At 35.0% G+C, this 25612-nt stretch overlaps 1 protein-coding gene across 3 annotated transcripts in view; it reads left to right on the top strand.

Moving 5' to 3' along the window:
- Samsn1 (SAM domain, SH3 domain and nuclear localization signals 1) overlaps positions 1–25612 on the top strand; it is a 133874-nt gene that overhangs the window by 92959 nt on the left and 15303 nt on the right. For 2 of the 3 annotated variants that reach the window (XM_070030490.1, XM_070030488.1), the window contains 5 exons: positions 10044–10115; positions 14226–14375; positions 18615–18744; positions 21322–21473; positions 25360–25566. In XM_070030490.1, coding sequence (XP_069886591.1) covers positions 10044–10115; positions 14226–14375; positions 18615–18744; positions 21322–21473; positions 25360–25566 — 711 coding nt within the window. The remainder of the gene's footprint in view (positions 1–10043; positions 10116–14225; positions 14376–18614; positions 18745–21321; positions 21474–25359; positions 25567–25612) is intronic. The other variant, XM_070030489.1, reaches the window with a different exon arrangement.

Genomic DNA, 25612 nt, shown 5'->3' with positions numbered 1-25612 from the left:
CTGTATGTTTCCTAATTTTACTAGCTTAAATTTTTGGAATAAGTTTCAATTACACAGCTTTCATCTTTGCTTTTGTTTATTGCTAGCTTTTGTTCAATTTGCTGAAATTAGAACATGTGCAAATCACAAAAAAAATCCTTTCAAATTCTGAATATCCATGATAATTATCTATCAATTTTAAACCAACTATCAGCAATGGGACAAATGTTTATAATTTATTAAATGAACTGTCCTCATAGGTAAATGTATGACAAATGATCAAATATGATATTGTAGGTCAAGAAATCTTCATAAAAGGAGTTCATCTACTACAACTTTCTGCCTCTTAATAGAATGAAATATTCATTCATTGAAATTCAAATCTGTTGGAAGGAAACTAAATGTATTTGTCAAGGAATAAGTTATAGAACACAAAGATCTCTTCCAAATATTGTAATGTAAACGTGCTATTTTTTGTACCTATTCTTTCCCTGTTTGGGATTACATACCATATATTTGCCCCACATAAACATGTCTGTTCTTACTAAGAAAAAAAAGTTTAAATTCCTGAGCCTAGCGGCAGCAAGTACAACCTAAGATGGGAATGTTTATAAGCTTTATGATATTAACTGCAGCACTCAACCTCAGGTGGCATAAAGCATGCAAAAAAGAACTTTCTGTCAGTTTTATTATTTCTAAAAAGGTTCCCCTTGAAGCAGAAGAGTGACCTTGCTCTGCTGAGCTGACATATGCCACTGGATTAATGGTCGAGCTCTGCTGGAGGGAAGCTCAGAGAAACATTACAACTCCAGAAGCTGGGCTGGCGGTGACCATTAATCAGGGGGACCAAACTCATGCTTCAAAGACACTCATTTAAAAGTAGTAAAGATGACTTAAAAAACTTTCTCAGAATTAGCTTATTGTTTGTCATCACTTGTGTTCAAGGAGATCACCGCATGACTAAAATATCCCCAGGGTACACCTTTAGAAAGGTTAGAACACACCAAGTGAACACCAGATTTAAAATACTGGAAGTTATCAGGAGTTTTTATTCCAGAGAGTCTGATAGGAAAGTTTACTCAATGGATTCAGTTTCTCGACTTAATTTTCACACCTGTTTTACCAGTTATTTCCAAGGAATGGGTACTGTGAATGAATATTTTCCTCTCTGTGTTCAATTTTTTTTTTTAAAGAAGAGTACCTAGATTTAGTGGTAAATCATGTGACTCACAAATTTGCTAGGAAAATTTTCAGATGAACGTTGAATTACCATATTCAGCTCTTAAATACGGACTTGAAAATACCATACATTTTTTTCTTTAAAAAGTAACATAAATTAATTGTACAATGTAATTTTAAAACAAGATTTTACAATCCAGTCCTGGCCACTTGTTCGTATAGGCCAAACAAAGAACAAAGTGAAGGGCATAAAAAGGAGATCTATTACCTGGCACAAGTAAGCCCTTTGAAGACATCATTTCAGCCCAGTGTCTACCACCCTCAAGAGTATAGACCCGGGTTAGTTACCATGTATTAGGGTGGCAAAAGATCTGTATACTTAAAAGAGACCCAGTCATGGGTTGGGCCTGGTTAGCCACTATCTCAGTCCTTGTTTCGGTAGAGGTCATAGAGAGACTGTTATCTCTGCTTCTCCTCGGTCAGAAAAAACAGGTCCTCCTTGCGTGGTGGGTCCTCCACCCAGAAAGGCTAGATAGTTCTTGAGGGTAGTTTTGGATCTTTATCATAAAGATGCTATCAATCAGTACTGTCCTTTCTAGAATGTAAGGAGATTACCCAGTGACTAAAGAATGGCTTAGGGAACAGACACATAAAATGGAGGCGGAGATGTCAAGATAGCTTTTAAGCACTTATATCCCCGTAGCAAAAGTGCCTTGATGAAGTTCGCTCCCTTCCTTACTCTTTTGGGGTGTGTGGGTGTGTGCTCGTGCCTGTTCTAAGGATTAAACTGGGAGATTGGAGCTGTCCCAGAGAATTATTGCTCAATGCTACCCAAGTCACAGCTCCACTTCCGTCTTTTTAGTAGTTAATTGGAGATAGCAGTTTCTTGTGCTGCTTCTGCTCCAGGCTAGCTTCAAACTGTTTATGAGTCTCCAATCTCTGACTCTTAAGTATCTACGACCACAGATGTGAGCCACCAGCCTGACCAGTATTACTGTTTCTCAATCACCTTTCTTCTCATGAATTCTTTATCCTGTTAGCTAATGAAAATTTTCAGGATATTTTTTTCATCTGAACTAAAAAATTTGCCAGAGGCTCACATCAAAGATTGTAAAAGATTTTGTTCAGTATAACTAAGCTGATAAAGTAAACGCCTTTGATGCTAAGAATGAGTCGACATAATTTCTCATGTATTTTCTTAGTTTGTCTCTTAGATCAATATAATATGAAGTATATTTTAGGAGTGACAAATAGAAAACAGGTATTTTTTTACAGAAATCAAAATAAGTTTGAAATTAAGATTGTGACTGAAGGCAGAAAGTTGTTCAAGATGCTTTGCATTCATAATTTCCTATTTTAAATTAAAACTCTTTGTACAATTACTTAAAGATAAATTTTAAAAGTTTAGAAATGCTTTTGCAATCAGTGTTTCCAAGTTAATTTTTCTAACTAAGAGTTGCTTTCTTTTACAGTATCTTCAACTGATCCTACACAGAATATTATTTATAGAATGATCTCTTTGCATTTGAAGTTTAGTTGTATGATTAAAATAGTTGATACTGATGTGACTGGTTAAGATACTATTTGCTTTTCAATAGACAAAAGTCAAATATGCACAAAAGGTAACTTCTAAATTTGTAGAAGAGAGTGTATATTTTTTCAAATCATCCATCCTTTCCTAGATCAAAGTATTCTAGAAAGTAAAATCAGTACTACAAAATTTGCTCATAATAACCACTTATTTTAGGATAGGAATGGAAAATGCTTAAAATATGTTATCTAGTTATTTATATCCTCCCATCCCTTTGTCAAAGAGCTAGTATATTTTATAACTATCCTTTTGTCAAAAAGCTAGTATATTTTATAACTATATGGACAGGAAATGGTAAACCACAACTTATTTAACGCTAAGCCTGAACATGGCTTCTGAACCTTTCTCAATGTAGCTTTCCATGAAATTTTTAGTGACATTTGTTAGGTACTTGATACTGAATCAAGGGCCTAAGCAGTGCTTAATCATTTTGAATACTGCCATATATCAGCTTTTAAAAAATTAATTTTTGATTAGGTTCTCTGTAATTTGCCCTAGCCTGGCCTCAGACTTATGAGCTTCCTGACTCTATTTTGCCAGTAGGTAGGATTAAAGGTATGGCTCACCACATCTCATATTCCATAAAGCTTTTTAAACATACTATCCATACTGGTACAAGAAGTTACAACTTCTTACCAATTTTGAGTTCAAAAGATAGTCAAAACTGATCATAGAAAATCCCAGTGAAATATTCATGTAGCAACTACAAAAACACTTTTCTAGTAATTAAAATATCTTCATTAAAAATAATACTTCTTTTCTCCCTTGAAAATTTGAGAAGGAATTCTCTTAGACTAGACACATTTTATCATTCAATGGTCCTTTATATAGTGTGTACTCTACAGCTTTTTGTTATCTTTATCATTATTTAAGCAGTCACGACCTTTGTATTTGAGAACTTTTACTCTCAGTTCACAACTACGGAACCTTTTAGCAGAAAAAAAAGTAAAGATAATTGAGCCAATTAATATCATATTGATTTCAGCTAATCCTACTCCCCACATTTGTGATCATTTTAATGTATTATTTTTAGGCTAATTATACATTTTTGTGTACTTCCTAGCCAATATACTGCAAATAGGTATTTGTAAGTGAATAATAACAGATTCCTGGGCTGACATCTACTATATTTTAATCTCACTTATTTTGCACATAAAACAATATTATTATAGGAATGAATACCATATGTATATACCTTTTATTGAACATGCTTTTATTTATCTCTAATACACTGAAATGATTTGGTCAAACACAGCAATAATAAAGTATAGATTTCTCCAGTCTAGCATCTGGCCTTACTACTACAGCAAGGCAGTACCTATGTAAAATTTTTAGTTTGTTTATGTTGAATTGTATAATGCAAACACTTTTGGTCTTCCATTAAACATTAGCACATTATTTTTCATTTGTTGAAATGAAATATTCATGTGCCTTTGGGTGGCTGTGTGGGAAAGGGGTTTTGACAGTTAACATGAAGAACAAAGTGAATTTTGTTTTGGTATGCTATGTCTTTAACAAGCCTCACAATTATGAAATTTTCCTCTAATGTGCTATAGTCCTTAACAATGGCCATAACCAGTGTTCACTAAAACAGCACATACATATAGTAACTAAAATATAGTAAATGCAGGGAAGGATTCCAATGGTGCAACTCCTTTGAACACGTACTTACAGTTAAAAAAAAAAAAGGAAGTTAAAAAAAAAGGAAGCTGGGACATGTGGTATCATGGGAGGGACAAAGTCAAGAGGAAGAGATAAATGGAGAGAGGAAAGGTGAATGAGTGTAGTTATAATATTGAATGTGTATATATGTGAAAAAGTAATTGAATTGAGAGAATGGGTGGGTTTGGGAGAGATGAGGATAATAATGAAAGGAGTAACATTGTAGTCACACACTGACATGTTCAATTGAGATCCCTTTGTATAACTAATTAAGACTAATACAAATATTACTATAATAAAGTGGCATCAGTACATAAAAAAGTGGAACTTGATTCTTCCAGCAAATAATGTCAGAGGTATAACTTAATGAGACCAAACACCATTACCTGATACTAAAGGAAATGACGAACATATGCAAACTCAGTTTCAGATGATTTTGATAAGGAACAGCTGCATATACATTACTAACCTCAGTTTAGTCATCTGTAAACTGGAGATATCCTTATCTACTGCAGAGGGACATTGTGCTCATTTAAGAACACAATTATGCCTGATTATATATCAGCTAGGTGTAGAGTTTGTGTGTAGGAGGCTCTCTGTAACTGCCATAGCAGTATGGAGAAACCTTGACATATTGAGAGGAAGAATGCATTATGAGAATCAGTACTTTAGGAAAATTAACTTTGTGATAGAGTTGTTAAATCATAGGAGGGGTAAAAATTTGGAGGCAAAATTGCTGAAAGCTGTTGCAATAGTTCAGGACTTAGCATGCGCTTAAGTAAAAAATAGTGAAAACAGCCAACAGTAAAATTTGGAGAAAGAATTGAACAGATGTAAAGCTGAAAGAATTTGGGTGTGTGCATATGTGTGTGTGTTACATTAAATTTCATACTATGAGTTTGTTTAAGCTCACATAAAGAGAAAAGAGCAAGCTTAAGTTTTAACAGTACAAGTGGGAGCTCAGAGTAGGGCTAGAACAGATCCCAGCAGCATCTGGATATAAGCAGAGAGAGCCTCTTGTTGTCACATCTGCCTTCCTATCCCAAGCCTGTGCTATATACAGAATGACTGAAAAGTAGGTTTCCTAGAAAAATTCCTCAAGATTTCAGAAAGTGCTGGTACAATTATGTAATTTCAGAAGGATCAAGACAGGTCATTTTATATGCTGGTTTATGAGCTCAGTATTTAAAGAAAGAGTAGAAAGTGCAGAATAAAACAAAAATATAGAAGTGAACTGAACAAGGAGAAGTTTTAAAGCAGGACAAACAAAAATCTGAGCAGTTCAGGGTAACAAGATCATGATCACACTCTTAAAAGCTTTCCATTCCTTTTATATTTTGACTTTTGCAACTTTATGAGATATGTCTGTCTATATAAATATATGTATATATGCTCATATGTATGCTTATATGTAGGTATGAATGTATGTATGCATTGATGCTACCAGGGTTGAACTCTTAGCTTTGCCTCTTACTTGGTTTTCTTGCTCTAACACTTGAGCCACACCTCCAGACTGTCATTTTGCTAGTTAAATCTCACAGACTTTCCTGTCTAGGCTGCTCCCAAACTTGGTCTCTATGTCTCAGCATGTGAGCAGATATTCTACAGTAAGAATTTTGTACTTCCTTTAGGTGATTTGCAGTTGATATGAAAGTACTGAACAAGAGAGATGGACTAACTATTGTTCCTAGAAGTCAGATGCACTGTTTATCTAGAGCACTGATAAACCTATGAGCTTTGAGTTAACTTTGTCAAGGTTGAAATGTAAGTGTTGAAAGCAAAATTTTACAGTTCTGCTTGTTTTACAGTCTTTATTTCGCTGACACCCACACATCCCATCTTCCACTAGCACCACATGATGGTGTAGCTTTTTGACACTGAGATAATCCTAACATTATTTTAAGCAATTTAAATTTGATTCACACTCTTCAAAAGATCTTAGCACCTGAGTTAGTTAGAACAATTAAATCCTAGAATGCTTTTGTGTAATAGCTGATGAGAGTTTACACATTTTAAAATAGAATATTCGTACAAGGGCATGCTGAAACAGAATTCAGATCTTCAACAGCATTATACCAACCCATGCTTTATAAGCAATGTTGAGATGTGAGAACTTGTTGGCAGTGTGTGTGTAATTTTTAATTTGCCAGTATATTTCAAAACACTGCAGATGTCTGACTTACGTATGTAAATTTTTCTTTGAAAAAGTCTGTGAAACTTTTCTACCAGTACCTCACCCAAGTATTAAGTCATGCTGTAAATGAGAATTTATTTCAGGGTTCTAAAAGTTGTTTAAGAAAATTGAGGTCAATTCTTTGCTTGTGTTGAAAAGCTTGCTTCCTATTTCCACAGAAAATCTCCCTAATATTTTATCATGTCGGTAAATACAGTCTAGTGTTCCAGGAAAACAATTTAGTTCTAATTTTCCCATCTTGTTGAGAGTAAGTTTTTTGAAAACAAAAACAACAAAAGGACAGGATCAGTACTCTGTAATGCTATGGGATCCATTAGTGTGGAGAATATATACATATTATTTATTTATTTATGTGTTTTAATTTATTTAGCCAGTTCTGGGCCTGAGCACTGTTGCTAAGCTTTTATGCTCAAGGCTAGCACTCTACCACTTGATCTACTGCTCTACTTCTAGTTTTCTTGTGGTTAACTGGAGATGAGTCTCACAGACTTTCCTGCACTGGCTAGCTTCAGATTGTGATCCTCAGCTCTCAGACTCCTGAGTCACTAGCATGACAGGTGTAAGCCACTAGTGTCCAGCCTGGTGTGGAGAATGTTTAGAAGAATTTAAAATGCAAACAGTGATTCCTACAACAATGTTCTCATTGAGAAGAATGAGGTGATTTCTAACAATATCTCCAGCTTGATATCATGAAAGGTCAGTCTATAATAATTACAATTTTTTTGAAAAACTAAAGATGCTGTAGATAAAGAATTTTATGTTCCTCTTCATCCTTCCTTGCATTGTGTTAAAACACATGTTCTAGCATGTTTTCAATCATTCCAATTGACTGGTTCTGCAGTACTTTTGTGAAAATCAAATAGACTGTATGGAAGGAGGCAATCTGTATCATCTGATCACAGACTAATTTCAAAAGATACAATAAAAATACATTTACATAAAAATTGTTCACTAAAATAAATTTACATTTATAACTTATAAATAAGTACAAGCAAACTTCCAAATGCAAAAGGAATATGTGTGTGTGCATATATATGTATATATATATACATACATACATACTTTTTTGTTTTTGGTGGAGCTAGTGTAAAGAATTGAATTTAAGACCTTTTAAATGCTATGTGTTCTACTATTGAGCTACATCATCACCCCTGTATATAGTTATATTATTAACCTCATTTCATCATAAGCCACCAACTAAAATGTGCACTGTAAAACTAACTTTGAAAGACACTACCATTCTACAATATATCACCTTGACCATAAAACAAGAGAAAAAATAAAATAAAATGTCATGCAAAAAAAGGAGAGAAAACAATGAATATTAAACATGTCTTGTTATAATCTGAGAGGTTTTTTTCCTTGTTTCTTTCTTCCCACTTGGTACACAAGTCCACTATCATTTAAGCCATGCTCAAAATCTTTTTGGAATTTATTTTGCTTATGAGAAATGGTCTCATTCATACTTCTGGAGCTGGATTTAAACCTACCTCCATTTCTTGAGTAGCTGGGATTAGAGGAATAAGTCATCATAGCTGGTTTCTGAGATTTGCATTTTAAAAATATTTAGACTGAAGTAATATGTTCCTCTGTTTTAAAGTGGTTGAGTGATTAGCAATGGGATGACTGGCAAAACCCAAAGTAATAGTCTTGTATCTTTCCAAACCACTACTCCCGAATCTGCTTTGCTTATTGATATAATGGGGGGAGAATTAATTTTAAAAGGTGGTGGCTATTGATTACTTAATGGAAGAAGATGGTGTAGAGAAATGCTGAAGTGAGTCTATTCTGTGCCCTTCGGTACAACAAGACCCATTATCCAGTAGTGGGAATCATTTCTTAAGTGTCATTAATATTTAATAGGCAGGAGGCAAACTGGATGCCAGTTACAAAAGTACCCTAAGCTCCGGCTCCAATAGGACATATGTATGTTTTAAGTATGTGGAAGAGTAATAAAATTTCCTGTATACAGGTTGCTTATTAGCAAGAAAACAATACACTCAGTTCTTTTTCTTAATCTCTAAGCAATTGTTGCCTGAAGGAAATACCTAGTAGACAAGTTGAAGTGATTAATGCCTTGGTAATTCTGTCTAGGTTAGTTAGTACTGCTTGAGAGAACATGGCATTTTGAATATGAGTCTCAAATTCAGCCCTTCTCTTCCTCTGCACTAGCCAACATCAAGAGGGCCTGAAGGGCTTGATCAGCAGGGATGGCAACTCTGCAAAGAGTGTTAATTTTGTCTAATACATCCTGCTTCCTTGAAGCAATAGTCTAAGAATAGTGTCAATCTGAATAATCCCTTGTCATATGCCAGTAGTTTTAGATAGCTGGTGGGCAGATATAAGTATAAGAGTCCTTCTAAGGACTGGGTTTTTTTTTTTTATGAACTATAATATGTTGTGATTTCCAAAAAGACTATACAGATTCTGTAATTATTGTCTCCCATTTTTAATTTTTTCAAATTAATAGTATTTTCCCCAGTAAAATCAGCTTATGATAAGTTACATATTAGTTCAAGTCTTTAAAGTAGGATGAATTCTTTGGATTTAGAGGTACAAAATCCATAAGATCAGATAAGCATCAGCCCAAATAATGCATTGAGGATTTTGCCTTAGTCATTTTGATGCAGGGATTCTAAAGAATTTGAAAATGTATTAAAAAATTACTAGATTATTTATAATTGCCTGCCTAGAGTGAATTGCATGAGAAAAACAATTTAACCTTGTAAATTAAAACTACTCAAGGAAATGGTCTTTTATTAACATATTGAGCCTTCCCTCAATTTAAGAGAATGAAACAGATCCAGAGGTCTCATGGTAAATTAATGAAAATTTAATTTGACTACCAATATTAGGCTATGCAGAGCTAATAGTTCCTTTCAGTCTATGGATAGGACTAGGTATGTACATTATCCTTATGATATCTAGAGATAAACTCAAATTATCAATACTTAGTAATCAGAAATATCACTTGGAAAGATCAATTGTTTTTTTTAAACTTGATCTTTATGAGGTTTAATAGTAGGCATATTCAGATATTTACTTTTCTTCTGTTTTTTGTTACTTATATATTGGTTGACTGGTTAGTACTACCTGCATTGCCTACTGGAAATAAATTAGTGTGTTCATCTAAAGAAAAATCTGTCATGTTTACAGATTCTTACTCTCAAGGGCAAATATAGCTATAATAAAAATATTTTAACCATGATTTTTCTCCATGGCGCTAAATACTATAACTTAGGAAAATGCTTAATCAATTGTTATTACAAACTATTAATAATATTTATAACTTCAATGTCTTTTAATGTTCCAAATAAAAGCTTTTCGTAGTTGGTTTATGTAAGAGACAATTCTGATTAAACTACTATCTATTAGTTTTAGTACTGAAAGTCACAACAAGCCCTAACTTTTCTGTCCCTTTCATTTGTAATTTTATAGCGCAGCAGCAGTTTTGGGAATTTTGATCGTTTTCGGAATAATTCTATATCAAAACCAGATGATTCAATTGAGGTCAGTATTTTATTCAGTTATTATGAGTGCAATAATTTTATAAAAGCAATGAATTCTAGATCACTTGTGAAAAATCAATAGAAAAATAAACATTTTCAAATCACAGACTTGGATATAATTGAAGGATAAGTGAACAGCAACCTAGTGCCTAAAACTGTGCTGAATATTAAGAGAATACACTACATATGATGACTCCTAGGTATTTGAGAAGGTACAAAATTAATTTTAAAAATAGTTAAATTCTGGATTGGGGTATTGACATGTCTGTAACCTCAGCTATTAAGGAGGTTGAGGCAGACACTATAATTTCACAGTTCCAGGCCAGTCACACAAAAATTAGCAAGACCTATCTCTCAAAATCACATGTGAAGGCAAACCCTTTAATGTCAATCTCAATCTTATCTAAAGCTGTCCAAGGAAAAGCATAAGACCTTATCTAAAAATGACAAACTAAAGCTGGGCGCCAGTGGCTCACACCAGTAATCCTAGCTACTCTGGAGGCTGAGATCTGAGGATCACAGTTCAAAGCCAACTTGGGCAGGAAAGTCTGTGAGACTCTTATCTCCAATTAACCACCAGAAAACCGGAAGTGCCTCTGTGGCTTAAGTGGTAGAGCGCTTGCCTTGAGCACCATGACCACAAAAAATAAATAAATAAATAAAGTAAAAGCCAAAGTAGTATGGGCTTGGTTCAAGGTCTTGCCACCCAAGCAATGAAGCTGAAATCAAACCTCAGAAGTGGTACATACACAAAAATTTTCAAAATTCCTTCATCATTCCCATCATTCCCATCATAACACAAAATACATGTGTAAATTGAAGCTGCTTTCAATTAGGAAATGATTAAGTGGCTGGATTTTACATTTGGCAAGTAGAGAAGAGGACTAGTTAATTACACCATTAAATTTTGACACGATTCTTGAAAATATGTCATTGGTGACCATTAACCACATTTATGAGTCATGCACACTTCAAATGTAGCTTAAAAAAGTTTCCCATAAAATTAAGTTTCTATAATACTGTGATAATAATACCAATAATTTCTATATTTAACTGAACCCTTAGAGCAAAGTTAGCACTTAACTTCTATAATATGGGAACCGTTAGGTATTTTTTCCTGTTTTACTTCTGAATAAATAAGCCTCCTTCATTGAGTAAAATTACTTTTGTGTGACCAACACACAACTCAACCTCTTCTCTGGCTCCACATTGTCATTCTATTATGTTGTCTCCTAAGTTAGAGGTTATCTGTGATGTGTGATTAATTAAATGTGCAAGTACTAAAATAGGAGAAAGATGAGATGTATGCTAAAATTCTGAAAACAATATAATCCTGATTCATTAAATTCACAGGGAATGCTAATTTTGAGGTAAACATATTGTACACATTATGCTTGTCTATGGATATATTATTTTGTTCATGATTGTAGTGCTACCCTGTAAAAGTTCTTCAGGCTTATTCATTTTCTATTGATAAAAATAACAATGGCCTAGTAATATTCTGTGAAAGAACTAATGAACCTGATATAATAGCTAGTGCCTTTCTGAGAAACTCAGCATTTAGTTTTCAACTTTTCAAAAATTGCCGATGCTGTGACAGAATTAGCATTAAGCTCTTAATAAGTACTATTGACACAGCAGATGGGAACTTCTTACTTCATAAAGCCTGATGTTTATGGACACAATTTTAAAAGGCAATAATTCAAAGACCATAAATAAGTAGGTAAATAAAATATGGTTTAAGGTCATAAAGGAGAGCATAGTTAAAAACATTAAGATTTAAAATATATGGGGATGGTTTCTTTAAAGCTTCTATATGTAATGATAAAAAATTTCAAAACATTGTGATACATTATTTGAAGCTTCGATATGGTAAATTAACATCACTTGTAGTAATATGCTTTTGTATTTATTTTAGATAGGAAAAATATTTTACAAAAATAGCTTAAGTAGAAATAAGAGAGAAGACAAAAGTTAACACTAAAATTTTAAAGTGCTTCCAAATTGTGTTTTATTCAGGGCTTTTGAATTAAGCAAAGAATCTTTGCCTTTATAACCTTGGATGTAGAAATTAATAAAGTGCAATGAGGGCTTAAATTGACTGTCCACTCATATTTATCATAGGCAATTTGGGGTAAGATATGAAGCAAAACATAATATTGATTAATAATGATGTTAACTATGTGGTTAAACTTTCATATTAAAATATTCAAGCTCACTAAAGAGAAGTTACTCATCATTTTTTTTAATATTCAGGGAATGATTGGCTATGCACTTGTCAGGAATGGTGGGTAGTACTAAACTAGATGACTTTCAAATGTCATCTAGTCATCCAGTACAACCCAAATATATCTTCTAAGAAAAAAATAATATTGGAAAATTCTGCATGAAGAGTTTCATTCTTTAAAAAAAAAAAAAAACTTCAGTTCTGTGTCTGGACCCATTCTAGATACTCAGAATAAAGATGGATAATAATAATTGATAATAATCATAATCATCATCACCATGAAATAATGCCACTAATCTCATGGGCTACACACCATGTGGGAGATACAAATAACAAACAAGTATGCTTCTTCATAATTTTTAGTGCTTGGGAGAATAGCACATCAGATGAAGCAAACAGGAAGCAGGGATGAGTGTAAAGAGTGATTCAGAGGATTTCTCACCTGTTACATGACATAGCAGTAAACATGCATGGTTTAAGGAAGAACTCTGTGGTGATTTAGAATAAGCCAAAGCCAGAGCAACTACAGACTTTGGTGAGGAGATGATAAAGAAATAGGGAAGGGGCTATTGTAGCACTAGTTTTGTTTTGTTGGGTTTTTTTCTTCAAACTTAACAAGCATCGGTGTGTGAGAGCCATCATTTGCAAAGCTTTCTTAGAACAAACTTTCCCAAAATATGTTAATGCTACTGGCCAAAGACTATGTTTATAGAACAGTGTTATGTTGAGCAAATTTGAGAAGTAGCTAGCAGTGCAATGTTAAGGATATTTTGCTTGATGTAGATTTTGTATAATGCAACATACATTGTTTTACAATATAAAACATAAGTATTATAGTTTTTGCAGTATTTTTTATATTTTTATAGTATTATATGTATTATCCTATATAATATATATAATATAGTACATATTATATATAGTATATTTTTATAGTATTCTATTTTACAATATAAAACATAGCATTATATCACATTGTCTTATATTGTGGAGCTTTGTGGGCTGGGAATACGGTTTTTTATTCTGAAGTAGATAGGGAGTCAATGCTTTAACAACATTCTTAGTGAGCACCTAACTGAAGTCTTGATTAAGAAGCAAGTGAATTACCTGAAGATTTCTGTACTAGTAGGTAGAACCAGAAAATACTTACTATGTCTTGAGGATGTGGAAAATGTACACATTCTGAAATGATTTAATTAACTTCAAAACTTCTTAAAAATTAACCCTGACCATCTCAAGTTCTATGAGAGGCAAGCAGATACTTTCATGCCACTTCAACACAGACAAATGCTGCCAACTTGCTATATAAACTCTTCAATGAAATATTTGCCACCTATGCAGACATAATCACTAATTATGCCTTGTATTTACTTCTATTTTGTTCATCTCAACCATAGGACTACAAAAAATGATACTTCAATAAAGCTATTAAACTCTAGGCAACATTCTCAAAAGAATTTTTAGATGTGAAACCAAAATCCTTCCACTTTACTTCCTGACTTTATTTCCTTTACTGATTTGTAGTCATGAAGTCTGGGCAACATTAACAATACATTTTCTGTTTATGTGGTACTGAGGAATGGAACCCAGGACCTCATTGTATGCCAGGCAAGCACTGAGCCACCTTCCCAACCCTCTAACAATACATTTTATACTAAGGTTTGGTTGAACTTTTGGCAGCTACTGAACAGAATATGGAGGAAATCGATGAACTTAGAATCTTCTTTCTAACAAGGGTTTCCAATCAATGTTTTCAGGGCTGGAGCAGATGGAGTTTAGCAGTTATCTAGCAAATAGGGCAAAAAAATAAGAACAAAAGCAAACCATTGCAAATCAGTGTTCTTAATGTCCTTGCAATTTTGTCCCTTGAAAATAATTCTATACTAGGTACATGAAGAGGAACCCATAAATGAAAGTGAAGAACAAACTAAATCTTCTAATAATGGAGGAAGTCTGGGTAAAAAAATGAGAGCCATTTCATGGACAATGAAGAAGAAAGTGAGTAAAAAGTACATCAAAGCCCTTTCTGAGGAAAAGGTTAGTAGACTTTGTTAGTCATTTGTAGTTTTCTATTATTTTTTCTTATCTTTCTAGACATAGAAGTGTTGGGTGCATTCTACAATACTTATTTTCTCCCAAATTTTTTTTTTTTTTTTTTTGGTCCAGTCATGGGGCCTGAACTCTGGGCCTGGGCGCTGTCCCTCAGCTCTTCAGCTCAAGGCTAGCGCTCTACCACTTGAGCCACAGCGCCACTTCTGGCTTTTTTCTTTTTGCTTATGTGGTGCTGAGGAATCGAACCCAGGGCCTCAGGCATGCAAGGCAAGCGCTCTACCACTGAGCCAACTTCCCAGCCCCTTTCTCCCAAATTTTATGGGAAAGTTTTAGTCCTAAAGGAATCAGAGATCAAAAGGATCACATATCTAAGACCTGAAGAATAAAATATAATTTGTGTTGGAAAAATTATCAATACTCCATTTATTTATATTACCAAATAATATTTCATGTTATAGATAAACCGCGGGTTATATATCTATTGATGGACATTGGACTGTTTTAACTTTGAGGATATTATGAGCAAGAGAGATGCAAACGTTCATAATACATTTTACAGAAATCCTTGTCATACATTTGGAAATAGTTTTCATTTCTCTTGAATATATAGTAATTCTATGCTTAATATTTTGATATATTAAAACTAACAAATTGTTTTCCAAAACAGTTAAATCATTTCATATTCCACTAACAATATATAAGTGCTTCCAACTTCTCAGTTTTTGTCATTGTTTATTTTATACTAGATATTAGCTGAAGTGAAGTGAAATGTCATTGTGATTTGGGGTTACTTTTATTATTGATGACAGAATATTTTCATGTGCTTGTTAGCCATTTCTATATTTATTTGGAGAACATTTGCATATCTTTTGCCCAGTTTAAAATTGGGTTCTCTTGGGGGCTGAGAAGGTGGCTCAGTGGTAGAGTGCTTGCCTCGCATGCATGAGGCCCTGGGTTCAATTCCTCAGCACAACATAAGCAGAAAAAGCTGGAAATGCTGCTGTAGCTCCAGTGGTAGAGCGCTAGCCTTGAGCTGAAAAGCTGAGGGACAGCACCCAGGCCCAGAGTTTAGGCCCCATAACCAGCAAAAAAATAAATAAATAAAATAAAATTGGGTTCTCTTTTAGTGTTGTCTTAAAATATTTTTAAATATATTTTTTACATATTCTAGACATTTGTGTTGCTGACCTTGTATTGATATGTTTTCTTTGATTCTTGAACGGTACTTTTTGATAGAATTGTTTGTATCACGGGTAACGTCCCCACATGTAAAACATGTTCTTTTCAGTCCCTTTGACTGGGCACTCTTTTGGTTGCCTTCTTCATAGTTTTCTTTCTTGGCTTTGCTTTTTTTCTTTACTGTCCATTTTGGTATTCATCCCTCTTGAGGCTTGATCCTAGAAGCTGTACTCCATGCATGTGATCTCTTACATGATCCAAACTCAGCACTGTTTTTCATGACTACATATCTAGCTATGACCATTATAACAATTGTTTGTTTGATATCATCACTTAGATGCCCAGTAGGTATCTGAAACCTAATATATCCAAAACTGATATGCTGATTCCCTACACTTCTGTAAGAAATCAAATGTTTTCATCCATCAGTATGAGGGACAATGGACAAATTTTACAACTCTGGATGACAGAAAAATAAAAACCAAACAGCCATTCTAAATGTGTTTTTGCTTTCCACATCAAGTCACCATATTCAGTCTAGTCCTCTGTATAGTAGACCTCAAAAGTCTGAAAAGTCTGTTCATGCCTGTTATTCAAGCTTAAGAGGCAGAGAACAGGAGAATAAGGTTCAAGGCTGGCCCTGATAATAAACCAGACATGGTGGTGCGCAACTCTGTGCCACTGTATTTCCAGCAATGGAAGGAGTGTAAGAAAATCTAGTTCTGAGCCTGGCCTCTGATAAGTATGTCAGATTCTACCTGTAAAATAACAAAAAGCAAACAAACACAAAGAGGTAGAGGTATTGTTGAAGTATCAGAGAACCTGCCTAGCAAACACAAGACCCTGAGTTCAAGCCACAGTACTCACCTGTCCCTAAAAAGGAGCAATAGAAAAAACAAACATTTATTGGGGATACTTTGTCTGTCTATCTATGGGATATAAATAAGCAGAATAAATATAAATCTGACAATTTAAATCTGATTTATCCGTAAGAAGAAGAAAAAAGGATCAGTTAAGGAGTATTTAGATTTCAACCTAGTTCTGAGAAAACTTGGTCAGGCTGATGAGGAATGCTTGAACCAAGTTTTCCTATTAGGAGAGCCTCATGTTCCATTAGCCTGGAGTCATTTAATCCCCCTGCTTTCCAGTCGCTGGAAGGAACTGGGCTTCAGTGTAAATAGAGTTGTGGATGCAAAGAAGAAATGCCTGCAGCTAGCTGCTAGTATATTCATCTATTTACTGTTACAAGTAACAAATACTATGGACTGGGTGAATTATACAAAGGAATTTGGCTCAGGCTTATCATCTCTGACCACAAGAGCCTATCTAGTGATGGCTTTGGTGGCAATATCCCAAGGTAGTGCCAGTGACCATATGCAAGTAAATACAGATATGCATGCATATGTTCCTCTCTCTCTCTTTTTCTCCCCCCCCCCACACCTTTCTAATAATCTCCATGACTGATAATCACTCTGACTGATTTTAGATGGTTTTATGGATTCCTAATCACCACCCAAAGCCCTCACTTCTAAACATGGATGACATTTCCTCCACTTAATACTATACTACATGGTGAGGATTCACATTGAGGAGGAAAAGGAAATATACACAAACTGTAATGTTCAGCACCTGGCAATCAGTAAAGCAGGATCCACAGCAAGGGATCTGACTGGCACATTTCCATGACCAGAATACATGGCTCACAAAGCTCTTCATAAACTTGTTCTAGTCCATTCTATATGTATATGTTAGTACTCTTTTTCCTCTCATTACCTGTGCAAGCAAGCTAATTACAAATTTAGTTATTTTTGTCCTTGTAGCTCTTTTGCATTAGAGAAGATTTCTAGACCCTCACATACATTCTCTCTTCTTACAATTCAGGTCAATAATTAAGATCATATGTAAAGTAGAGATCTTTGGGGGATACCTCATCTAAATCATCCAATTCACCTCTTACCCATCCTGCTTAATCTTCCTGCCTAATTCTCTCATGTCATACAGTTTATTTCCTTTACCACACTTTTCATTCTCTAAAGTTGCCTTATTTTATTTATGCATGCCTTCTCAAATACTCAAAAAGAAAATCCATAATCCACAGTCTACATATGATGCATCAACTACACACACACTAGAATGCACAGCGCGAGCGCATATTTTATCCTGTTGTTTATTTACCATTGTTTCCTAGTTCTCATAGCCATGCTATACATCTAAGTGTTCTCTAAGCCGATACTGAACAACTGAGTACAAAAATGAACAAATAAGATCTGAGAATCAAACTAACTCTACATTATATATAGATTCTGAAGTTTTATTAATGCTCAGAAATGCTCAACATGGGAATATTGAATTACCTTCTGATGAATATTAAGAAATTCATAGGCTTTGTCCAAACCATCTAAATATGGAAAACATTTGAAATGTTCTCAAGGAAATGTAATTTGTTTTGAAATTGTCTGTCTTTTCTAATTTTATGCAAGATTTGCTTTTCACTTGACTAGGTGGCAAGCACTATATGAGATTTGTAAAGCTTCTTAGATAAGCTTTGCTGTAGAATTGCAAAGTGTGAATGTTTTATTCATATCTAGTGATCTGGTAGGGTGCAAATAACTGACAGGAAACAACTGTGCAGAGTTTAAAGCTGTACTATCAGATCTCAAAGGATTAGTAATGACGATAAATAGATGAGAAAGAAAACACGAAGTGAAAGTGCTTTAACAGATAATGCATAGATGTCAATAAACCTAACAATTCTGATTATATGGTGTTGATATGATATTCATTCTTAGCTGCAAAAAAATTTTACAATTTCAGCTGCATGCCACAATAAAGAATGTCTTATCAAAGGAATTTTTCTCCAAGTATACTCTAAAACAGTTTGCTAAAAATTGAACGAAAGATTGATGACTCTCATATTTTATGCTGATGTATTCCTTGGTATTTTCTTGCTACAATATGACTTGTTTGTTAAGTCAATGCGCACAGTGTAGATCTCCATGGAAATCTGCCTTCTGCACTTAACCTCTGACATGCTTCTTTCTGAAGGATGAGGAACACGGAGAGAATGCCGTCCCCTATCGGAACAGTGACCCCCTGATTGGGACCCATACCGAGAAGGGCTTCCTCAAAGCCAGTGACTCCATGGACAGTCTCTACAGTGGCCTGAGCTCATCAAGTAAGGCTAATGAACAAGGGACAAGATCCTTATTCAATTAATTTAAAACAATAATTGTGCCCCTTTGGGCTTCTTTATCGAGTTAGCAACAAGGTTGCAGCCATTTTATAATGGAAGTGGTTAAGATGTTAGGATGTATTGAATCTATATGTACTTACTATTTCATTAAATCTGAATCCCTGAAACAACAACAACAACAACAACAACAAAGAAACAAATAAATGTGTGCTGGGAAGAAGTAGCATTATCTTGAGTCAAAAGTTGAAGTGATTTTAAATAGTCTGAGAAGGAAAATCTTCTGAGAAATAAGATCCTTTATTTCGTCTCTCTTCCACTCTCCTTTTTTCCTTTACTTTTTCCTTCCTTCCATCTACTCTGTCCCTCAACCTTGTTCTCATTCCTCACTTTCCTGATTTTGTTTCCCTCCAGTACTCTAAAAAAAATGTGAGGTTTTTGCATCAATTATTTTATTTACTTTTTACCAGTAATGAATAAAGTACTGCATATATATATATATATATATATATATATATATATATATATATATATACATGATATATATCACTAATTAAATACTTTAAAAATCCACAAATGACTAACAAGACATTTCTAATTAACACTAATGTATTTCTAAGGAGGAAATTACCAAGTTCTGGGACATTTCCTGAAAGTACTAATACTGTATGGTGCTTTGTAACTTTTATATATAATCTGTTATACATACTCTACTCCTTTCAGGCTTTTTACTGTGTTTGAACATTTTTTTTATTTACTTTGTGTGCGTGCGTGCATGTGTGTGTGTGTGTGTGTGTGTGTGTGTGTGTGTGTGCGCGCACGCGCGCATGTGAACAAGTTCTTGAGCTTGAACTAAGGGCCTGGGAGCTTTCCTTAGCATTTTTTGCTCAAGGCTATCACTTTGTACTACAGCTTTACTTTCTGGCTTTTTCCTGGTTAATTGAAAATTAAAGTCTCATGGATTTTCCTACCTGAGATGGCCTCAAATCATGATCCTCAGATCTCAGCCTCTTGAGTAGCTAGAATTACAGGTGTGAGCCACCAGGACCTGGCTGATTTTCGTTTGTAATTTGTTTGTTTCCATTTCCTGGTTTGATGATGGATCACAAAGAAGAGATGTTTCAAATACCTTGCATTTTATTCTTATTTTTAATACCTTTAAGTAGTTGTACATATTAATTCAACATGTCCATTTATGAGTACAATGAATGTTGATGAGTGTCTTTCCTTTCATTGACATTCTCCCTCACCTCTCCCAACTCCACTCATTACCTCGTTTCCTAGTTCTCTTCCACAGGTATCCATTGTATACTATAACTGCATTCCCTCATCCTTCCTCTCCATCTTACATTGTTATTGACTGTGGGAGATTTATTTTGTGAAAAATTAAAACAGATTAATAGAATTCTGTGTGTGAAAGCTATATTTCACTTGTACTCATTTCCACTGGAAGTTTTAAAATTCTAAATTGTGATGCTGAATGTGTGAAAATTTTTATTGATAGAAAAGCCTAGCCTTGGGTTCATCCCGGAAGGAGGACATGGAGTTGGTGACCTGCTTCATTGTTGTCCTATGCAACTACATTTCTATGATTACAGGAAATTCACATTTCTTTTCACAAGTTCACACACAAAATGCAACCACTCAGGATCTTTACCATAATTTCCCAACAGATGGTACTAAAACCTGGGCTGCTATGTCCTTGAATGGAGCCACAAAAGGTCAGCCTAAGGGGGAAGTGAAGTAATCCTGAGAATGTGAGACCAGACCAGGGCTCTTCTAAGGAAAACCATTCTTGCCCTTAGGCAGGGAGCAAAAGGAAATCTCTTTCCTGCTTTTGTTTCTGTTTTCCTTGTTATTTGGTTTTGTTGTTGTTGTTTTTGTTTTCCTGAAGTTCAAGAGCAAAAGGTGAGACAACCCATGAGTGAGTGAGTGGGACCAGCTTTTAGAAGCGGTTTCAAATGCCTGCAAACCCCTTGGTGGTCCAGACACTAGGACACACTTCCTCTTTCTCCTAAACTCACACACCAAGCAAATGATCACCTTTATCACACAGCTGTTGCCTCACACACAGTAAGAACTGTGGTATGCACTAAGAACTAGGTGAGGGGACTTCATTCATAACTGTCTGAAGTTGCAGGGGATCTTGTAATATCGTGCTTTGATCATTCATGATCAGTAACACATAAAGATCAAACTATTGTTACCAATCTGTCTTTGTGTATGAAATCACCAGGCTTAGGCAAGAGTTAAACCTATAGCTTGCTTGTCTGTCTTTACCAAGTGTTCGTTACTCAACACACTAATATACAGTGGATTGAATCAGAGGAAACAATCGAAGAAGGTGCTTGAGGTTTGAGTTACTGACTGGAGAGAGTTTTGTCTTATGGAAGGAAAATAAAAGGGTCAGGAATAGCTTAGAAGACAGAGGTTACTGTTAGAGCAGAATTAAAACAAGACCACGATGCACTGTCCCATTGTGCAAAAGAAGGTTGAGATACTAAAAGCCTTTGATGAGAACTGTTAAAAAACAACAACAACAAAACTCTTGTTTTCCCCCAGGTGGAATAACTAGCTGTTCAGATGGCACAAGTAACCGGAACAGCTTCCGACTGGATGATGACGTTCCTTACTCAGGACCATTCTGTGGCCGTGCCAGAGTGCACACAGATTTCACCCCAAGTCCCTATGACAATGACTCTCTCAAAATCAAGGTAGGTTCACATCATACCTGCTCTCTGAATGGTTTGTCAAATGCCGGTTTGATCTCTTTCTGGAAGTATAAGAAGAGGAAATAGGTATGTTAGCAGAACTGCCTTACAGTGGCAGGAAGTTGAACAAAATCTGTGATGTGGGGTACAAGGGATTAGTTAGCTCAGTTCATGAGCATGCATTAGCATTAGTGAGCAATACAAGTTCAGAGTTGATGGGAGGCAAATCGTTTTGGCCAATTTCTTTTTGTGTGTGTGTGAAAATACTGTACAGAGGGGTTACAATTACATGGGCAAGATAATGAGTACATCTCTTATCAAGCATTGTTGCCTCTTCCTTTGTTTCCCCTTCCCATGACTCCCATCCTCCCCCCCCCCCCATCAAAGTTGTAAGTTCGTTTTTGACATAACAACTTGTACATCTTATTGTTGCAATGGGTCCACCTGTATCCCTATCTAAATGATTTGTTTTTTCCCTTCCCCTCCACAAATTATACTGACATCAAATACAGTGAAAGCAGGGGTTATACTGTGGGGGAGGGACATACAAAGCAACAAAGAAATAATCTTATAAATGTGTTAGAAACAATAGCATGAAAGAAAAAAAAAACATTTGAATACTTATCTTAGGGTTCATTTCCCTAACATCAATTTATCTAACCTTTTCTGCTTGTCTCAGACATATACTAGTTATTGCAAATAAGGGTAACCTATGTTTCTTTGGGCCTGTCTTACTTCACTTAATATAATTTTTTCCAAGTCTTTCTCGTTTTGGCCATTTTCTGAAATCTGAAACCTCACCAGTGCTGGAGGTGCCTCGTTCTGAGTGCCAAAAAAAAAAAAACCCAGAAAAAGAGACACAAGGAAGATGGAAATATCAGAGGAACAAAAGTTTTGGGAATCAGATTTAACTAAGCAGTCCCAGTACCTTTGAAATTGGTTGTCATAAATAATAGGAGATCTTTCCCCAGTGGCTTCCTGCCTATAATTCCTTCTACTTATCCCAAACTCAGAAGCTTTGAACCACACAAAAATCAGAAATGTGTAACTTTAAAAGTTTAAAGGACACGTAATATAAGTTTACAAGTTTAAAGGACATAGGAAGGATTCAGTAAAGAATTTCCATACTTGAAAATGTCTTAGAACCTCTAGAGTTCCTTTGTCTGCTTAATAGCGTGGATCTGGCATATAATTTGATTTAAAAAGATCTAACTCCCACACTAAAGAGCAAGAGGCCCAAGCAAGCACATGATCACAAATCAAAATGATCATAACTTTTAATCTTACTAAATTCTACTATTACAAACAAAAATTCCTATTTTACACAAACCATACATTAACAAGACAGCATGGAAAATATATATGAGTGGTAGATTTAATATCCTATTTGATTAAGGGGATAGATCCTCAAAATGGCAAAATACTGAATCTGTGGGAAGTTATACATCTCAAAGAAATAATTATGACTTAAATTTAGACATTTATTTGCATAGAAATCAATTGCCTTTACAATTTTCAATTGTTGCCAATCATTGGCTGCTTATAGCCAAATATAATCTGAAATAAGAATTTAAAAAATGCCACTTTGTTTGAGCATTCATTTTCATTCATTCTTCAATGGAAACTTTGTTATGGAACACAATCTAAATGTTTTCTCCTCTGAAGAAAATGAGCAATGTTAGTTAGAATGACACAGTCCCATTTATTAGGAAATGGAAAGACTTGGAAAAAAAATTATATAAAGTGAAGTAAGCCAGACCCAAAGAACCATAGGCCCCACGATTTCCCTTATCTGCAATAACTAGTATATGTCTAGGACAAACAGAAAAAATCAAAAGCTATGTACATATGACCAGATAAGATGATATTAAGATAAATGAACCCCAAGATAGGAGCAAAAGAGGTTTTATCTTTGTTGCTGTTGTTTTTAATGTACTTATAGTGTACTATGTGATTTTTTTGTGTCTTTTGTATATTCTTTCCCCATGGTATAACCCCTGTTTTCACTGTATTTGATGCGAGTGCCCTGCATCTTGTATATTCATTTTTCTAATTTGGGGAGGGGAAGAGAAATAACAAAAAGCTGAAATAAGGATACAGGTTAACCCATTGTAACAATGGGATGTATGAGACACTAGGTTGAAAATGAACTTTAAAACTTTAGAGTGGAAAGGGAGGAGCTGGGGAGGTGGAGAGGGAAGGGATGGTAGGGGAAAAACAAAGGAAGGTGAAACAATGCTCCAGAAGAAATGTACTCATTACTTTACTCGTGTAACTGTAACCCTTCTCTACAGTAGCTTCAGAATCAAAAATATATATTGTAAAAAAAAAAAAAAAAAGAATTAACTCAGTGGTGCTCTGTTGCTCAAGTGTTAGAGCACTTAGGCAAAAACTCAGGGACAGTGCCCAAGCCCTGAGTTCAAGCCCAACTTAAAAACAGGATTAACTAACCCATTTAGTATAAACATATTTTATACAGTTGATAATAATGCATAAAATCATTACTTTACATAGATAAAATAATCCTGAGATTTTAAAAAATTTTATACTATAGAGTTTTTGTCAGGGCTGGGAAGATGGCTCAGTGGTAGAGCGCTTGCCTTGCATGCATGAGGCCCTGGGTTCCATTCCTCAGCACCACATAAGCAAAAAGAAAAAAGCCGGAAGTGGCACTGTGGCTCAAGTGGTAGAGCACTAGACTTGAGCTGAAGAGCTGAGGGCAGTCAGTGCCCAGGCCCAGAGTTCAGGCCCATGACTGGACCCCCCCCCAAAAAAAAAGATTTTTTTTTCAGAAGGGCTAAAATTATGGATAGATTCACAGACTTCTTTCCAGTTGGAAAGCCCCTTCAGGAATGATGTCTTGATGTTTTACTATGTATCAACTTAATGATACGAATGGAAAAAGCATCCTTTTTACATCCAGAAAACTTAGGCTTGAGTGCCAATTCTATCATAAAACTTCTTGTAAGCTCCTGGGAACTCATTTGATGTTCAATTTCTTTCTCAGTGATATTTAAAACAATAGTGTGATGCCTTCACATGATCCAGTCACTGGGGGCAGGATCAGAGGTTCTTGGTCTTGTTAGAGAAAGAATTGAAGGCAAGACAGAAGTGTGAGTGAGAATAGGTTTATTCAAGCAAAGCAAAGTGACTATATCCTCTGACGTAAGGAGATTGTGCAGGCTTGAATTCAAACAATTGCCCCAAGAGTCCTAAGACCCTAAGCTTTTCTTATGGTCTATCAGTACTGGGAATAACCATTCTTGAAAACTGTGTCATTTATGTGTCATTGATTCCTGAAACCTGTGTTATGTGTCTCTACTGCTACACATGAGGGGGTTGGTCCTGGGTGGTGAGAGTGGTACTGTCATTTTCTACTAGTTATTTAGCTATAGGTCAGCAGGACCATGCTGCAGGTCACAAGTTATTCCACTCAGATCATCAAGACAGGGTAGGATTTTTTCTTTTTTAAATCAATACTGAATCCACAGTTCTCAGCTATCAGGTGTCCTAATCTCAGGCCAAACCCCTATTTTAATATTTCAGATTATTTATGTAAGATGTATGTTATAAGTAGAAAATAACTATGCATGGAAAATAGTTATAAATTACATGGTGCTCTAAAACTGTCATTTGATAATTTGATATAGAAAAACAAATGTATTATTAGCTATATTTAGAAACTTTCCTTTAAACAGATGGAGGTTTGTTTACTATTACTAGTAAAGGATTTCTTTAAACAAGTGAACTCAAATCTGTTCTGTTACCACTGAAGACTTAAAATAATGTCTTCATTTTTCTACTTATCCATAATTCCATTCTTCCTTCGTTTTCATACGACTCTAGAAAATTGATTAGAAAATTGATTTGTATATGTCTTTGCCCTTAGAAAGGAGACATCATAGATATTATCTGCAAAACACCAATGGGGATGTGGACAGGAATGTTGAACAATAAGGTGGGAAATTTCAAATTTATCTATGTGGATGTCATATCAGAAGAGGAAGCAGCCCCCAAGAAAATAAAGACACATCGAAGGAGTACAAGTGAAATACCCAAGACTCTGAAGGAGTTCCTAGAGAAAATCCACCTTCAGGTGAGTTAATCTGCTTGGTTTTGGTGGCATATGGATGGATCAATTA

The sequence above is a fragment of the Dipodomys merriami genome, unplaced genomic scaffold (genome assembly GCF_024711535.1).
Source record: "Dipodomys merriami isolate MVZ:Mamm:240054 unplaced genomic scaffold, mDipMer1.0.p SCAF_2, whole genome shotgun sequence".
In the NCBI taxonomy this organism is placed as follows: domain Eukaryota; kingdom Metazoa; phylum Chordata; class Mammalia; order Rodentia; family Heteromyidae; genus Dipodomys; species Dipodomys merriami.
The sequence above is the reverse complement of the archived record's forward strand: the minus strand, read 5'-3'. Positions and strand labels throughout refer to the sequence as shown.